Source organism: Dermochelys coriacea, chromosome 8 (assembly GCF_009764565.3).
Source record: "Dermochelys coriacea isolate rDerCor1 chromosome 8, rDerCor1.pri.v4, whole genome shotgun sequence".
In the NCBI taxonomy this organism is placed as follows: Eukaryota; Metazoa; Chordata; order Testudines; family Dermochelyidae; genus Dermochelys; species Dermochelys coriacea.
In genome coordinates this window covers 31417262-31431471 of record NC_050075.1, presented here as the reverse complement: position 1 = coordinate 31431471, position 14210 = coordinate 31417262, and the positions used below count along the sequence as shown (strand labels likewise).

The 14210-nt window shown below is 38.9% G+C and overlaps 1 protein-coding gene across 2 annotated transcripts in view; it reads right to left on the bottom strand.

The window, feature by feature from the left end:
- The window catches only part of DOCK2 (dedicator of cytokinesis 2), a 493769-nt gene that overhangs the window by 14557 nt on the left and 465002 nt on the right, over positions 1-14210 (bottom strand). For both annotated transcript variants that reach the window (XM_038413725.2, XM_043491017.1), the window contains exons 44-46: positions 13861-13947; positions 5522-5698; positions 3925-4008 (exon numbers count right to left, since the gene is read on the bottom strand). In XM_038413725.2, the coding sequence (XP_038269653.1) occupies positions 3925-4008; positions 5522-5698; positions 13861-13947 (348 nt within the window). The remainder of the gene's footprint in view (positions 1-3924; positions 4009-5521; positions 5699-13860; positions 13948-14210) is intronic.

Genomic DNA, 14210 nt, shown 5'->3' with positions numbered 1-14210 from the left:
TGAGAAAATCCCTGGTTCTGCTCACAGAAACAGCATTGAGAGTTCAATTCTCTGCACTCATATGACTTGTCAAAGGGAGATTTGGTTATCTCAAATACTAATCCGTCTGCTAACAAAGGCACTTGCCATTTCTTGATGACTGAGTGTAGACAGAAAGTTTGGGAGGACAAAGATCCAAATGGCTGTCACACTCTCAGCTTCCAAGTCCTAATTTTTCTTGGAAATCCATCATTCTCTGATTTTGGGACTGCCAGTGATTTAAGCCAGGGGATCTTAAGTCTACCTATTCAGTTAGAAGAAGAGAGGTGCAGGCAGCCATTCTCTCAGAGATAAACAGGTTAGCAAGGGGTTCTCTCCTTCCCAGTTCACCAAGACAACATCCTCTCTTCATTTAAATCCCACATGAAATCCCTTAAATTCTGTGTCGCAACACATAGCAAGTTACTTTACCAGAAAATAAATACATAAATATACTACCTAAATGTGCTCAGAATGAAGCAATCATCATGTTATTATTGGGTGATCCTTCTCCTCTGCCTCCCTACTGGCTTTGTTACACTCTTACATTAGACTATATGATCTCCAAGGTAGGGATTGTATCTCTCATCTCCAGTTGTTTTGTAAAGTGCCTGGCACACTTTTGGGTACTGTATAAATAGGGGCCTACCAAATTTACGGCCATGAAAAATGCATCATAGACCATGAAATCTGGTCTCTCCCACTGTAAAATCTCGTCTTTTCTGTGCTTTTACCCAATACTATACAGATTTCATGGGAGAGACCAGCATTTCTCGAATTAGGGATCCTGACCCAAAAGGGAGTTGCAGGAGAGGTTGCAAGGTTATTTCAAGGGGATTGCAGTAGTGCTAACCTTACTTCTGTGCTGCCTTCAGAGCTGGGCGGCCAGAGAGCAGCAGCACTTGGCCGAGTGCCCAGTTCTCAAAAGAAGCACCCTGACAGCAGCAGTGCATAAGTAAGGGTGGAAGTACTATACTATGTCATCCTTACTTCTGTGCTGCTGCTGGGGGCAGTTCTGCCTTCGAAGCTGGGTTCCTGGCCAGCAGCTGCTGTTCTCCAGCTGCTCAGTTCTGAAGGCAGTTCCAGTGCCAGCAGCAGTGCAGAAATAAAGGTAGCAGTACCACAACTCCCCCTACAATAACCTTGTGACCTCCCCACAACTCCCTTTTCGGCCAGACCCCTACAATTACAAAACCGTGAAATTTCAGATTTAAATCACCGAAATCATGAAATTTATTATTTTAAAAAACCTTTCACTATGAAATTGACCAAAATGGACCATGAATTTGGTAGGCCCCTATATATAAACAATAGTAAACTAGCCTGCTCTTCTCCCCAACTGTGAAGGCACCTACTTGCTCCTAAGTTCTTTAAGAAGGCTATTTGTGAGATTTATTCACTATACTTTTAAATATCCTAGTGCAAATAATCTTTTGGTAATGCAGCAAAAACCTTATAGCTAGTTCTAAATAATGCATTTTTTTTGCATTATCCACTTATATTTTCTAGTTTCATGTATTGTGTTATGACCCTGTAAATAGCATTAACATATATATATATAAATCCTTATTGATCTCACATTTTATGGAAGTTCATTCTCAGCCTGCCTCTTAGAAGTACCTCTGTTATGGACAATCTGCTGATCCTCTCCTTGAGGACTAACGAGAAGTGTCTGAATCAGAGTTCTGGGGCCCAAGGACATGGTATTAAATTCAAGACAAACCACAAAAGCTGCAATGTTGTAATGCAATCTGGGGCATCCATTAAGTGTTTCAGACTGTCAATAAGGGAGAACACTGTACAAATAAGGATGTGTGGTATCCAGGAGACAAATCTGTGAAATTTGGTGACCATCAGTTACGGCAAGCCCGAAAACCAGAGCAATTAAAATTCAACAAGATGCTGTGAGGAAACTTATTTGGAAGCTTCATTTGTGGTTAAAGACAGGAACAGATAGTCAAGGCTTGCTGCTTCCTTATCTGTCCAATGAAGATGATGCTTCCCTTCCTCACAGGGGTGTTGTGAATCACATTTCACGAATACATGTGAGCTGTTCTGATACTACAGTGATGGGAAATATATGGCAGGCTCTATAGTAGAAAGAGAGATATATAGGACATATCAAAAGAAATCTAGAATCACACATTACTGGTGAGAGGATTCCTGTCTAATGAATAATATTTTCAGCCATCCATGTGAGGGGGAAAAAGGAACACAGTGGTAGGGTTTGAGACATTTAAGAATCACAAGCATATTTTAATATTGTGCATTTACTTAATGTAAGGATTTTATGCCTATTCTGTTCATAGCAAATACAGTACATTTCTCTTTCATTCAAGTTGTTTACATTTCAGAGCAGGGAGGGGCGGTGTTCACAAATAGCGGTGGTTATAGATTGGCAGAGAAATTTAAAATGAAACTTTTCTATCCCACAGTCACTCTGTGTACCAGATACAGTTTTGTAATGGCATTAACTGTTTTGACAAGATCATAAAAATAGCTCTGATATTTCCTGAAGTCATGGTTGTTTTTTTTTCTCTTCTATTGTAGCACCAAATAGTTTAGGACAATAAAGAGAGCTATTTTCCCTTGAATCTCATCAAAACTGATGTTGCCTTTGTGACACTAACTACAGTAGATGTGTTTTATTCTTTGAGAACAAGGGGAAGCCGCAGGTTGGGTAGCTTATCAAAGCACACTTTAAAAATAAGAAAGAAATACTGGAATGTAGCTGGTGCAGGTAGAATATTCTGGCTTTTCTCTAGCGAGATCAACCTTATAAAGTATTGACTACCTCTCCTCCGTTCTGTTTGTGGAGCTGAGTGTTGCATAAGGATGTGCAGCAGCAATCATGCATGTGATATGGGGTATGTACTACATGGCCCCTAAGCAACAAAAAATTCCACTGATGTTTTTGACTCAAAAAAAAAAAAGTGACAAACAATGAATGTTTAAAATGTGTGAGGAAGATGAATTGAAGATGAATTCTTTTCTAACATTTATAGGTTCCCTTTCTCTCATCAACTTGTGAAGCCCCCTATGGTCTTCTTACACTCTCAGTTTTGCCTCCAGGGATGTTTGCTAGAGTTCAAGATCTTACCCAGTAGCAATAAGGGTAGCTCCTTTTGTGTGAATTTTGGGCCAACAATTCCAGAGATGTGCTGGAGGGGATATCTCTGTGGCCTATTGTTAAAGCTCTGCCCTCAAACTGAATGGAGGTTGTCAGATGATTTCTCAGAGTATGGTGGTGTTTCACCCACCCCTCTCCGGACACTGCTAACCAGTCCCTGCAGTGATGTCTCAAAATAAAAAAGTATTGTGCAGCAGGAAATGTATTCAATTTGGAATGGATCAAACCTCACAAAAATGGCAGTTATCTTACAAAATAGAGAGAGGAGCTACAAAGTTTTATCTGCACCACTCCATTCCAGAAGATAACAACTCTTAGCTGTGTAATTTGATCCAGCATCTCAGTAAGTTTGTCAGTAAAGCAGATTTCCAGTTATATATGTGAACATTTGCCAAATGGTATAAGCCTCCTTTTGTGTTTGAGAGAGAATATTTGACTGAATAGATTCAAATTAATGCCTCTCTTCCCTCCTCTCTGCAATCCCACATATCCCCAAGACAGGAGATTTATCACAGGGTAAAAGGAACATTTTAGTAGGAACCCATTTTAAAAATCTTTGGTAATATAGCACCAAGCCAATCTGTTAGTTTCTAGCTATAATGTTGATTTTTTTCCCTTTTAAAAAAGCAGGAGAGGGAAACACACAAATACAAATGTGACTTAAATGACAGAACCATTTAAGTCACATTACTCTATCCCAATGGAAAGAAAACTGATAAATGGAAAAAAGGAATAACTAGGTAAACCTCAGAAAATTGCTGATAGTATGGCATTACCTGCCAAGCAATCAGGTCTTTGAGTCTGTTCAGCTTTTCTTGATCCTCTGGATGGTCTTTGGAATACTCATCGGTGAAGAAAGCCTGTGAGGGGCATATAAATCATTCAGTCCTTTTTAACATGAAAAGGAATCAATGCTTTCTCCAGTGTGAGTCACTGATCACAACAGAACTCTATCTCTAATCGAATGATAAGACATCTGTTTTCCTTGAGAGCAGCCACTTGTGGTGATGCTTTATTAGTAAATGAATTTGAGGAGGAAAGGGCATTTTTATTTGTTCAAAAATTTTTAGTGTCCATTTAATGCATTGGAGCTCAGGACCACCATCTTGAAAAGCCAACCTCTTGTTTTCAAGTTTTTTAACTAACATTTACTTTAGTTAGGGGTACAAAGTATTTGGAGTGCCATAATTTATCCATCAATGAATAGTGTCTTTTTGTTGTTGTTTAGCTAACATAAGTGCATCTCCTGGATGATCAGTTAGATAAAAGTTAAACTTTTCCTCCTGCTGCTATAGGACACAAACAAATACCAATGCAATTCATAACCTGAGCCATTACTTACAGCACCTGTGATACCTGGGGGAGGGGGAAAATTCCCTTTGATGGACAGCCAGCCAGTTAGCTGTAAAATCCCTCTTGGTCTGTTCAAAGGGAGCTATTCCCCCCCCACACACCCTTTATGTATCACAGCACCTCTTTCTCAGCCCAAAGTAAAGGTAGTAAGTCAACAAGCATTATGACATTGTATTACGACAGATTGCCTCACTGCAGATCTGGTGAATATCATGCAGATGAATGTCTTTTTTGAAATGATTTAGATACCTTCCAGGACATTTATAGGTTTGGATAGAAAGATTTGGATTGCTTGGGAACATATGAAGATAAAGACCGGATACCGGACTAGATGGCCCAATAGAAGCCAGCACTTGATGTTCACATGAAGGTGCAAGAGCTCCACATGTGTGATAATTAAGTCTCATCCTTATCTCAAATGGAGATTGTCTTAAGCATCAATGCATGATATTTAATATCCCTTCCAAAATTTGTGTTATGAGGCTGTCTTGGAATTATTGTCTTCAATAACTTGAGTTACTTAAGGGGCTGCATCTCCATGTACCCTGTTGTTCTAACAAAATACATTTCTTTACAAAAAAAACTGCCTTTCAAAAGGTTGCAGTTATTGGAAAAAGCAGTTAACAAGGTAAGAGATTTACTAACTCTGAGTCTGCTAGACTGCTAGAAGGAGAATTTGCAATGATTTACCCCAGACCAAACCAGTTGATGCATGGAAGGCTATTTCATTAGAACATGTGTAATCATATCCTCCCATATCACAGAAACCCCCAAGCTTGCAATTCATTTTGAGCATCAGTCTTATATCCATGTTAGAGTCAACTTTTAAAGGAGACTAAGTCAGACGTGACCAGAGTCTGAGGATCTTCAAATTAATGAGGTTCAGCCTTTCTTTGTGCCCATCCTACTATCTCCCACTGCTGTTTTTGACAATCACTAAACAAGCAGAAACAGAGCTATCATCATCATTTAGAATAGAAAAATCTGTGAAGATGATCTTAAAGCTATTAAAATCATTACCTTTTCATATTTAGCAAAGCCTCCCATGACTGCTGGATCAACAATTCCATTCAGAAGCATGGAGAGAGGGTTAATGGGAAGGTTTTCATCACTCTGGTACTGGTTAATCATCATCAAAATTTTCTCATTTGTCATGGACATTGTCTCAATGGCATTCTCCAGTGGACTAATAGTCGCCTATGAAATAAGAGGAGGAATGTTTAATGTGTCTATTTGATTTAATTTTTTCTTGGTTTTCATTGATACAATAGCAAGCCCAAAAAAACCCATCTGCTCAGCAAAAGCATTTCCCCCCCTCTTTTTGGTGAATATTCATATGTGCATCTGGGAAACTACTCATGGGCAACAATTCATTCAACAAATTAAACCCTAGTTTCTGTTCACTACTGGTTCATAGGCAGAGTTTGATTTTTACCTGTTTGTTGAATGGGATATCTCTGTGGCCTATTGTTAAAGCTCTGCCCTCAAACTGTATGGAGGTTGTCAGGTGATTTCTCAGAGTCTGGTGGTGTTTCACCCACTCCTCTCCGGACACTACTAACCAGTCCCTGCAGTGACTTCTCAAAATAAAAAAGTACTCTACAGCAGGAAATGTATTCAATTTGGAATGGATCAAACCTCACAAAAATGGCAGTTATCTTAAAAAACAGAGAGGAAGCTCTCTCTAGACCCCCTATAAAGTTTCCTTTGTTGAGGAATGAACAAACGTTGGTTTGTGGATTGCTCACCAACTGCATTTGCTATTCATTATTGTTGCTGTGTGATTGGTCATCTTAGTCATGTGATATTGTTTCTCTTTCCTATGGTATAAGCACTATTTTATTTTAAAAAGGGAAAGGGCAAGGGGATTTTGACTCTCTGAGGGCTCCATTGTGGACATAAAGAAAGATATGGTCTGTGTCAAAGAGCTGATTAATCCATATACCATGCGATGTCTAAGGCGATTTGTAGAGGAGGAGGGCAGGTACCAATATGTTACTGGGCATGAGCACTAAGTCACCCTGAGCATTCTGGAACCTCAGAGGTTCAAGCAGTAGCTGAGGACAATCCATATGAACAGTCCCACAACCCTGATTAATATAAAATACGGCCCTAATCTTGGAGCAAAGGAGAGGATCACATTGATGGTGCATTTTTAATACCTATCATGAAAAGCTTCAGAGTGTACCTACCAGTTTAAGTACCCATCTTGCCTGAGAAATATTCTGCCCAGTCATGAAAATGACTTGGATCACAGAGTCTCTGTGATTTGGTAAATCTGGGTAGAAAGTCTGGAAAGTCTGGAAAAAAGTTGGTCTCTACAGGACTGGATTTTCCACAATCATTGTACACTGGGACTTTCATGCCAGGTGGATACAATAAATTAATCCATCCCTATGGCAGAGATATTGTCTTTGTCTAATCAAGTGTAAAAAGCAAAACAAAAATCGTAACCACTCATGCTGACCCCTAAAACCTTCCTGGCCTTCTGCTAGTCCAACTGGATTACGTGACTCAATATAGGGCTCAGATGTGCTTTTCAGCCAGCTCTCAAGTATGCTGCACAGAAATAGATCCATTGTATAATATATCCTGTGCTTTCTTTTCTGTTTCTGAGAGCACTGAGGAAGTGCAAATATAAAGTGAACAGTTTTAATAATATGTATGTGTGTGTGGAGGGGGGTGAAGAACTGGCCCATCACAGCAGAGCTCTGAGAAAAAAATCATTGAAAAAACAAACCTTCTATAATCTTTTGTGTATTTTTATGCAATCCTCTCTCCTCAGGACACTATTGTTGCATATTCCACCTCTGAATTCATAATCCCATTGTATATGCCTCTGAAATTATAATCAATAGCAAAGTAACAAACGGAAATGTCACAAATAGAAGATTATGACTTCAGGTGAAGAATAGCAGCAGAAGCAGATGAACTCCTAGGAAACCAAGATGTTGCTTTCATGCAGTCGTCCTTTGTAATCAAGAACAAGGGACAAGAAAATATAAGAAAAGGAAAAAATAAAGTAGAACTCGTTAGTGATTTCTTGCTCTAGCAGGACATGTTTTTTGAAATGCATGCTCCCACCACTAGGGAATGAAATATTCAAAGGAGTAACACAAACATCATATTGTATTATAGATGTGAATTTCTCTAACAGCTGTTGACACTCCCCCTCCTTGGTCATTTTCATTTCTTAGATAAAAACATAACGGGTTTGATGTCTGTGCTAGAACTAATGCAGCGGCATCAGGTCTCTCAGAACAAGATCCTTCCTTGTCTGCATTCATGTGGCAATGAATTGGGTTCTGTCAACACAGAGAAGATTAAGGGAAAAGCTGATATTTTTCTATATCTTTTTTATAGCCAGCAGCATGTCTGTTCTCTCTCTTGTTGCAGGGAGAGCTGGCTACCATCAGAAAAAGATGGACAATGTGCCAATGCTCAAAGTGGGACAGGAGGTGGAGAGATGCACCCATAGTCATGTTGCATGAGAAGAAAGGAGGGAAATAGGTGATCACACAGTACCATGTTCCCCTTCTAAATCTGGTACAGCACTATGCTCCAATGTAAGACCAGAATGTAGATGGGGTTATCTGTTATCTTGACAGTAAAAATCCACCAAGATATGCTTTGCTCCTTTAGCCACTTGGTGGTTATACAGAAAGTATAAATAGCTATTTAACCTTGAGTATATGGGAGACAAAAGGCTAATGCTTAAGACAAATCCCAGTTTAGGAACCTCTTGGGTCTCTGTCCAGCCCCCACAGTATTCTCCTGCTGGTGATTTAGATGTACTGTAACAGTTCCAAATTAAATAGTTGCTTTTTAGGGCTTGTCTACATGGTGTGGCTAAGCACACTAGAGGGATGTAAATTCTCAAGTGTACCAAACATTTTGGCATGCTAGCTGGTCTGTGTAGACCATGTTGGCATGGACTAAAAGCTCCCCAGCGTGCATTAGTGTAGTACTATCTCACTGAGATCAGATTGTTAGATAAATGCAAAATTGTTCAACAGTACTAAGTTAATGTGCATTAGGTAATTTTTAGCGCATGCCAGAAGGATCTACAAGGGCTAATTAATATGCAACACAGCAGTGTGCTTTAGAATTCATACCCCTCTAGTGCTCATTGCTTTACCATGTAGACAAGCCCTTAGTTAACTTAATGCTGATTTAAGCCTTAAAATTTCAAGAGGGTTATGTTGCAATATAATGACATAGGCATGTGTGACACTTCACAGACAGATAAAAGAGAAGGTCCCTGCCCCAAGGAGCTTGCAGTCTCCAATAGACAAATGGTGTCATGAGAGATGACAAGAGAAAGGGGAAGTTGAAGAGACTATAGAAAAAAAAGAGAAAAGCAAAACTGCTCTTGGGGAGAGCATCAGTATTCACAGAACTCAGGTCATTTCTATGGCTTTGTTCAGTGCTCTTTAGGTTGTTAAAGAATGATGGGGTTCAAGACCATGTGGCACTTAAATAGATGATACTGATGGAAAGCTAACAAGTGAATTTTGATATAGGATCTGAGGAAGAAAGGGAGGCTGTATCAGGGGGCAGGAGGGATTGTGAAAAAAGATGGACTTGGAGCAGACCAAGGGACCATTAAACACGAGAGTGGGTAGCACACAGAGCCTGCGCGATCTGTGTCTGGAACAGCAGGAAAATGGAGATTAGAATCAGGTAATATGTGCCAAAATATATTTGCTCTTTTTTTTTAATAAAAGCTCTGAATAGAAATAATTTTAGGGAAAAAATTAATTAGATACAGGTTTGAATCCCTAATATCAGATCTCTCAACAGTCCTAGTTTTCATGGCACTGTCCCATTTTCAGCCCCAGAACCTCCTGTGCCCGTTGAAGTGAACATTTCCACATTCAAGTCTGACCAGGAGAAGGAGCCATTTGTTTGCCCCAGGCCCTCTATTTCAGAGGGCCCTCAAACTGAGTGGCATTGCCACCTGGAGCACGGGGTCACAGTGCCACTCATGTCTGGCCCATCAGCTTCTCCATCTCCATCTACGGAGGGGCAGACCGGCCAAACCTGAGTGATGCGGTGTCCTGCTTTAGCCACATGAAATACAAGGAGGTATGTTAATTCTGCAGTTAATGAATAAAAACAAGAATGAAAATAAGCTCACTAGTTTCTCTTTCTCAAAAATGAATGACAATTTTTTTAAAATCCCTCTATAAATGGTAAAGAAAATTAGATTTTATTTTCTTTAGTAATAATTTAGGGTGCTGCTAGTAACATACATAAGCACATTTTTCTTTTAAGACTGAACTTTAATTTGACAGTCTCACACTCAACATTTCTATACTTGGTTATAAATTTAAGTTGCCAAGGAAATATTTTTAAAATGCAGTTTTTCCTGATGGCAAAATCTTTGTGTGAATTTTACAATATGATCCTATTATGTTGATGAATGTGACACATAAGAAGGAAATCAGGTAATATTTATAATTGGCCTATATACAGTATATAGTATTTAAATATAATACTCTGAAATGTACATTCAGAGTTTTGTGACATTTAGCCATTTAAATTCAAATGGTTTTAGTCAAATTATTTACAGTTCACAGGGCTGCAACTCAAACAGAATCACTAAGTTTTCTGCATGTTTCCATCTCAAAATAAATAATCATTCCTTTACACTACTGAAAAATAAGGGGATTTGTCTAGAGTTGAGCCTCAGTTAAAACTTTTCAATGAAGCTGGCCAGACTTTGGGGTCCACAGGTTTTGTAAGTATTAAATCTCCTATGTTCTTTTAGGCTATAAAAGCTACACATGGCTAAACAATGGAATTCCAATTCCTGACGGTTGTTAACCACCTGAGTTGTACTTTATAAAATGTATAGAACACTCAAGATGTAAAGATTTTAACTTGCTGTGATAGTTCTTATATGGGTCTGAAGCAGCAACAAAAACCTCACATTCCATTTCTGTGCTACTGGCTGTATTAATCAGGGCTTCCATTTGGTTTTGAGCAGGCCTTCTGTGGAAGGGACTCATGTTCTTTTCCCCTGAATCAAGCTCTTATATCCTTCATAAACCAAGTTTCTTTTAGCAGGACATTTGAGATCCTGGATCTGAAGTGATATCCAGTTTTATGGTCAATGGGATTTTTAGTAGATCAAATTTTAAAAAAACAAACCCCAAAAACCCTGTTAAGGCAGCAGGTTAGGAAGAGGGGCAACCCTCTTCCCCTCCAATTGCTTTTTTGGGCTTCACATCAGATATTTCCTAACGGTCCTGTCTCTTTTAGTGCATCTACATGTGTGTATTTCAGTGATGCTCATGAGCCAAATTAATGATCAATGTCTCCTAAAAGAGCCACAATTGTGTGAATTCATTATTTCATTTACTATTTTAGATATATTATTCAAAGCATTCTGAATGGTTAATGACTTTAGACTGGTTAATAATTAAAGCACACAGTGGTTTAATACCATTGCTGCAAGGAGCCACAGGAGACACATTAAAGAGCCACTTGTGGCTCCCAAGCCTCAGCCTGACTATTGCTGGTGTATTCATTTTGTGGGGATTGGCGGAGTTCCCTTTGCTACACTGAACTAATTCCCAATTTCCCATACTGGTTTACTGCAAGCAATGAGAAGACAAAGAGTCTATTGAGTAAGAGGTGCGTATTGTTCCTTCTATTCTTTTTTTTTTTTTTTTGACAGAAGTGGCTCCTGAAGAAAGGAAGTGATCACGTATACAATAAGGCAAAAACAATAATTTTAAAAATTGTCCAAATCTTTTAGTGGCCATAAATTTTAAGTTTTATGTGCATTTTATGAGGAAATCAGAGCGATACCTCTGAGAACTTATAATGTTCATATTACCAAAGGGGATACTATTATCATGTTTTATGATAAGTCATCACCAAAGGGATTTCCTTCAGATGATCTCAGATCGCCAGTGTCAATTAAAGGGAACTGTAATAAATATGATGCTGAGAACTACTTTTGTGCAATTACAGCAGACAAAAACTGAAATAATATAAAGAGAAGCTTTCTTCCCCAAGTATAAATAATGTTGACAAACTCCTCAAAACAAGGAAGGTCAGAATTAGTAAAACTGAAGGAATCTTAAATTATTTTTGTACTAGCAATTGCCAACACCTCTTTGGCCCACCATGTACCAACAATACCTCAGAACTTGTCTACACAGACACTTTACGTGCAACAAGCCAGGGTGTAAATCTGCAGTGCATTAGCTTGCTATGCACTAGCTGGCCCAGAGGAACCTGCTACCTTGTGCTAACACTACAGAACAATTAGTGCTTGGTAACAGGGTCCAAACAGCTAGTTAGTGTTCGGAAAGCTAGTGTGCTGTAGATTTACACTCTGGTTTGCTGCACATAAAGCATCTGTGTCGATAAGCCCTCACTCTAAAAGCCAAGATGCTTGCCCATGACCACTTTTTTTTTTTTTAAGACTGACTATCCCTGTTGTCAGGGAGTCTCAGGACTGTACCTTACAAAGGATATATGAGTTGTAATCTTTAACCACAGCAGGGCTGAGGTGTCAGTCATTTCAATGTATTGCATTAAAGTAGAGATTCTGTCAAAATCTAGTAGAAAAATTGTCAGGCAAGATATATGGTTATCTTCTACCTTTTACATATATGTTTTATTCATTTGCAATAAAATGTCAAAATGTTATGTTTTCCATGATACATACAAGTTGGGTGAGGTAATATTTTTTATTAGACCATCTTCTGTTGGTGAAAGAGACAACTTTTGTACTCAACAAATATTGGTCAATATTTTACCAGCCACTGGTAAAAAGCTGCCAACCACCTGCCACAGCAATACAAGAACATAATAATGGGAAGAGTCCATGTAGCCCAGTATCCTATCTAATGACAGTGACCATTTATTCCTACCATTTGTTTCCTATCTTTTAACCAGTTACTGCTCCTCAAGAGGACCTTCCCTCTTATGCCAGGACTGCTTACTTTGCTGAAGAGCCTTTGGTGAGGGACCTTGTCAAAGGCTTTCTGAAAATCCATGTACACTGTATCTACCGGATCACCCTTGTCCACACACTTGTTGACTCCAGTCAAAGAGTTCTAAAAGATTGGGGAAGCATGTTGTGTTGACTCTTCCACAACATATCATGTTCAACTATGTGTCTGATAATTCTGTTCTTTACTACTGTTTCAGCCAGTTTGTCTGGTACTGAAATTAGGTTTAATCACACTGTAATTGCCAGAATTTCCTCTGGAGCCTTTTTTAAAAAATTGGCACTACATTAGGTATCCTAAAGTCGTCTGGGACAGACACTGATTTAAGTGATAAATTACATACCAGAGTTGCTTCAGATTCCTTGGGTGAATACCATACTAGTAACTTCTTAATGTTTAATTTACCTGTTTATTCAAAAACTACCTCTATTGACATCTCAATCTGTCACCCTAGATTTGTCACCTTAAAAGAATGGCTCAGGTGTGGGAATCTCTCTCACACCTTCTGAAGAGGAGACCAATGCAAATAATTCATTTAATTCTGTGCAACAGGTCCATCTTCCTTGAGTGATCCTTTAGCACCTTGATCATCCAGGGTTTGTCTACACAGGGATAAAAAACCTGCGGCTGGGCCAGGTAAGCTGTCTCAAGCCAGTGGGGCTTGAGCTCCAGTGCTCAAAAATTGCTATGTATATGTCCATACTTGGGCTGGAGCCAGAGCTCTAGGATGCTGTGAGAACTCAGTCTCCAGCCTGAGCCCAAATGAGCCCTGAAGCTCGAGTCCCAGCAGCTTGAACCAGCTGGCCAAGCCAGCCACAGCCATGCTGCAGGTCTTTTAATTCCATGTAGATGTACCCCAGTGGCCTCCCTGGTTGTTGGCATGCTTCCTTCTTCTGATGTACTTAACTTTTTTTTTTTTTGCTCTTAGTTTTTGTGTCTTTTGCTAGTTGTTCGGCAAATTCTTTTTTGGCCTGCCTAATTATACTTTTGCATTTGACTTGCCAGAGTTTATGCTCCTTTCTGTTTTTCCTGTATAGGGTTTGACTGCCAGTTTTTAAAGATTGTCTTTTTTGCCTCTAACTGCCTCTTTCACTCTGCTGTTTAGCCATGGTGTCATTTTTTTAATTTCGGATATACATTAGTTTGAGCTTCTATTATGATGCTTTAAAATAGTTTCCATGTAGCTTTCAGGGATTTCACAAAAAAACCTAAAATGTACAGAGTAGCAGTCTTGTGAGTAGATTTAGAAAACAAACAAACAAATAAATAAATAAACAAACAAACATTTGATCCATTTAATCTCAAAATAAATCTGTGTTAGAACCACTACACTGCATTTATATACATTAATTTGTATATCAGGATATTTAGCATGTAAATACCCACCTGTGACATGGAGACAACCTCAAACCAACGCAGAATTCCAGGAAGTTTGTAAGCTGTAACAAATGATGTTCTCTCAATCCACATAGACTGTTGGTTTTTTTTTAAAAAAAAAGAGACAGGATTGAAACCTTAGTCTTTTCAGGATAGAAGTTGATAGAAATTACATTGCAAAATAAAAGATTAGGTAGAAAAATGACACAGGATAATTTCTGCATAGAAAAATGCAGCAAAGGGAATCCAGCACAGCAATTTGTGGTTTATTGTTTCAAAACTAGGTCATCATTACGTTCTCAGTCTCTACCAGGTAAGGAACCCCCAAATTTCTATTCCCAACTCTGCCACTATTGACT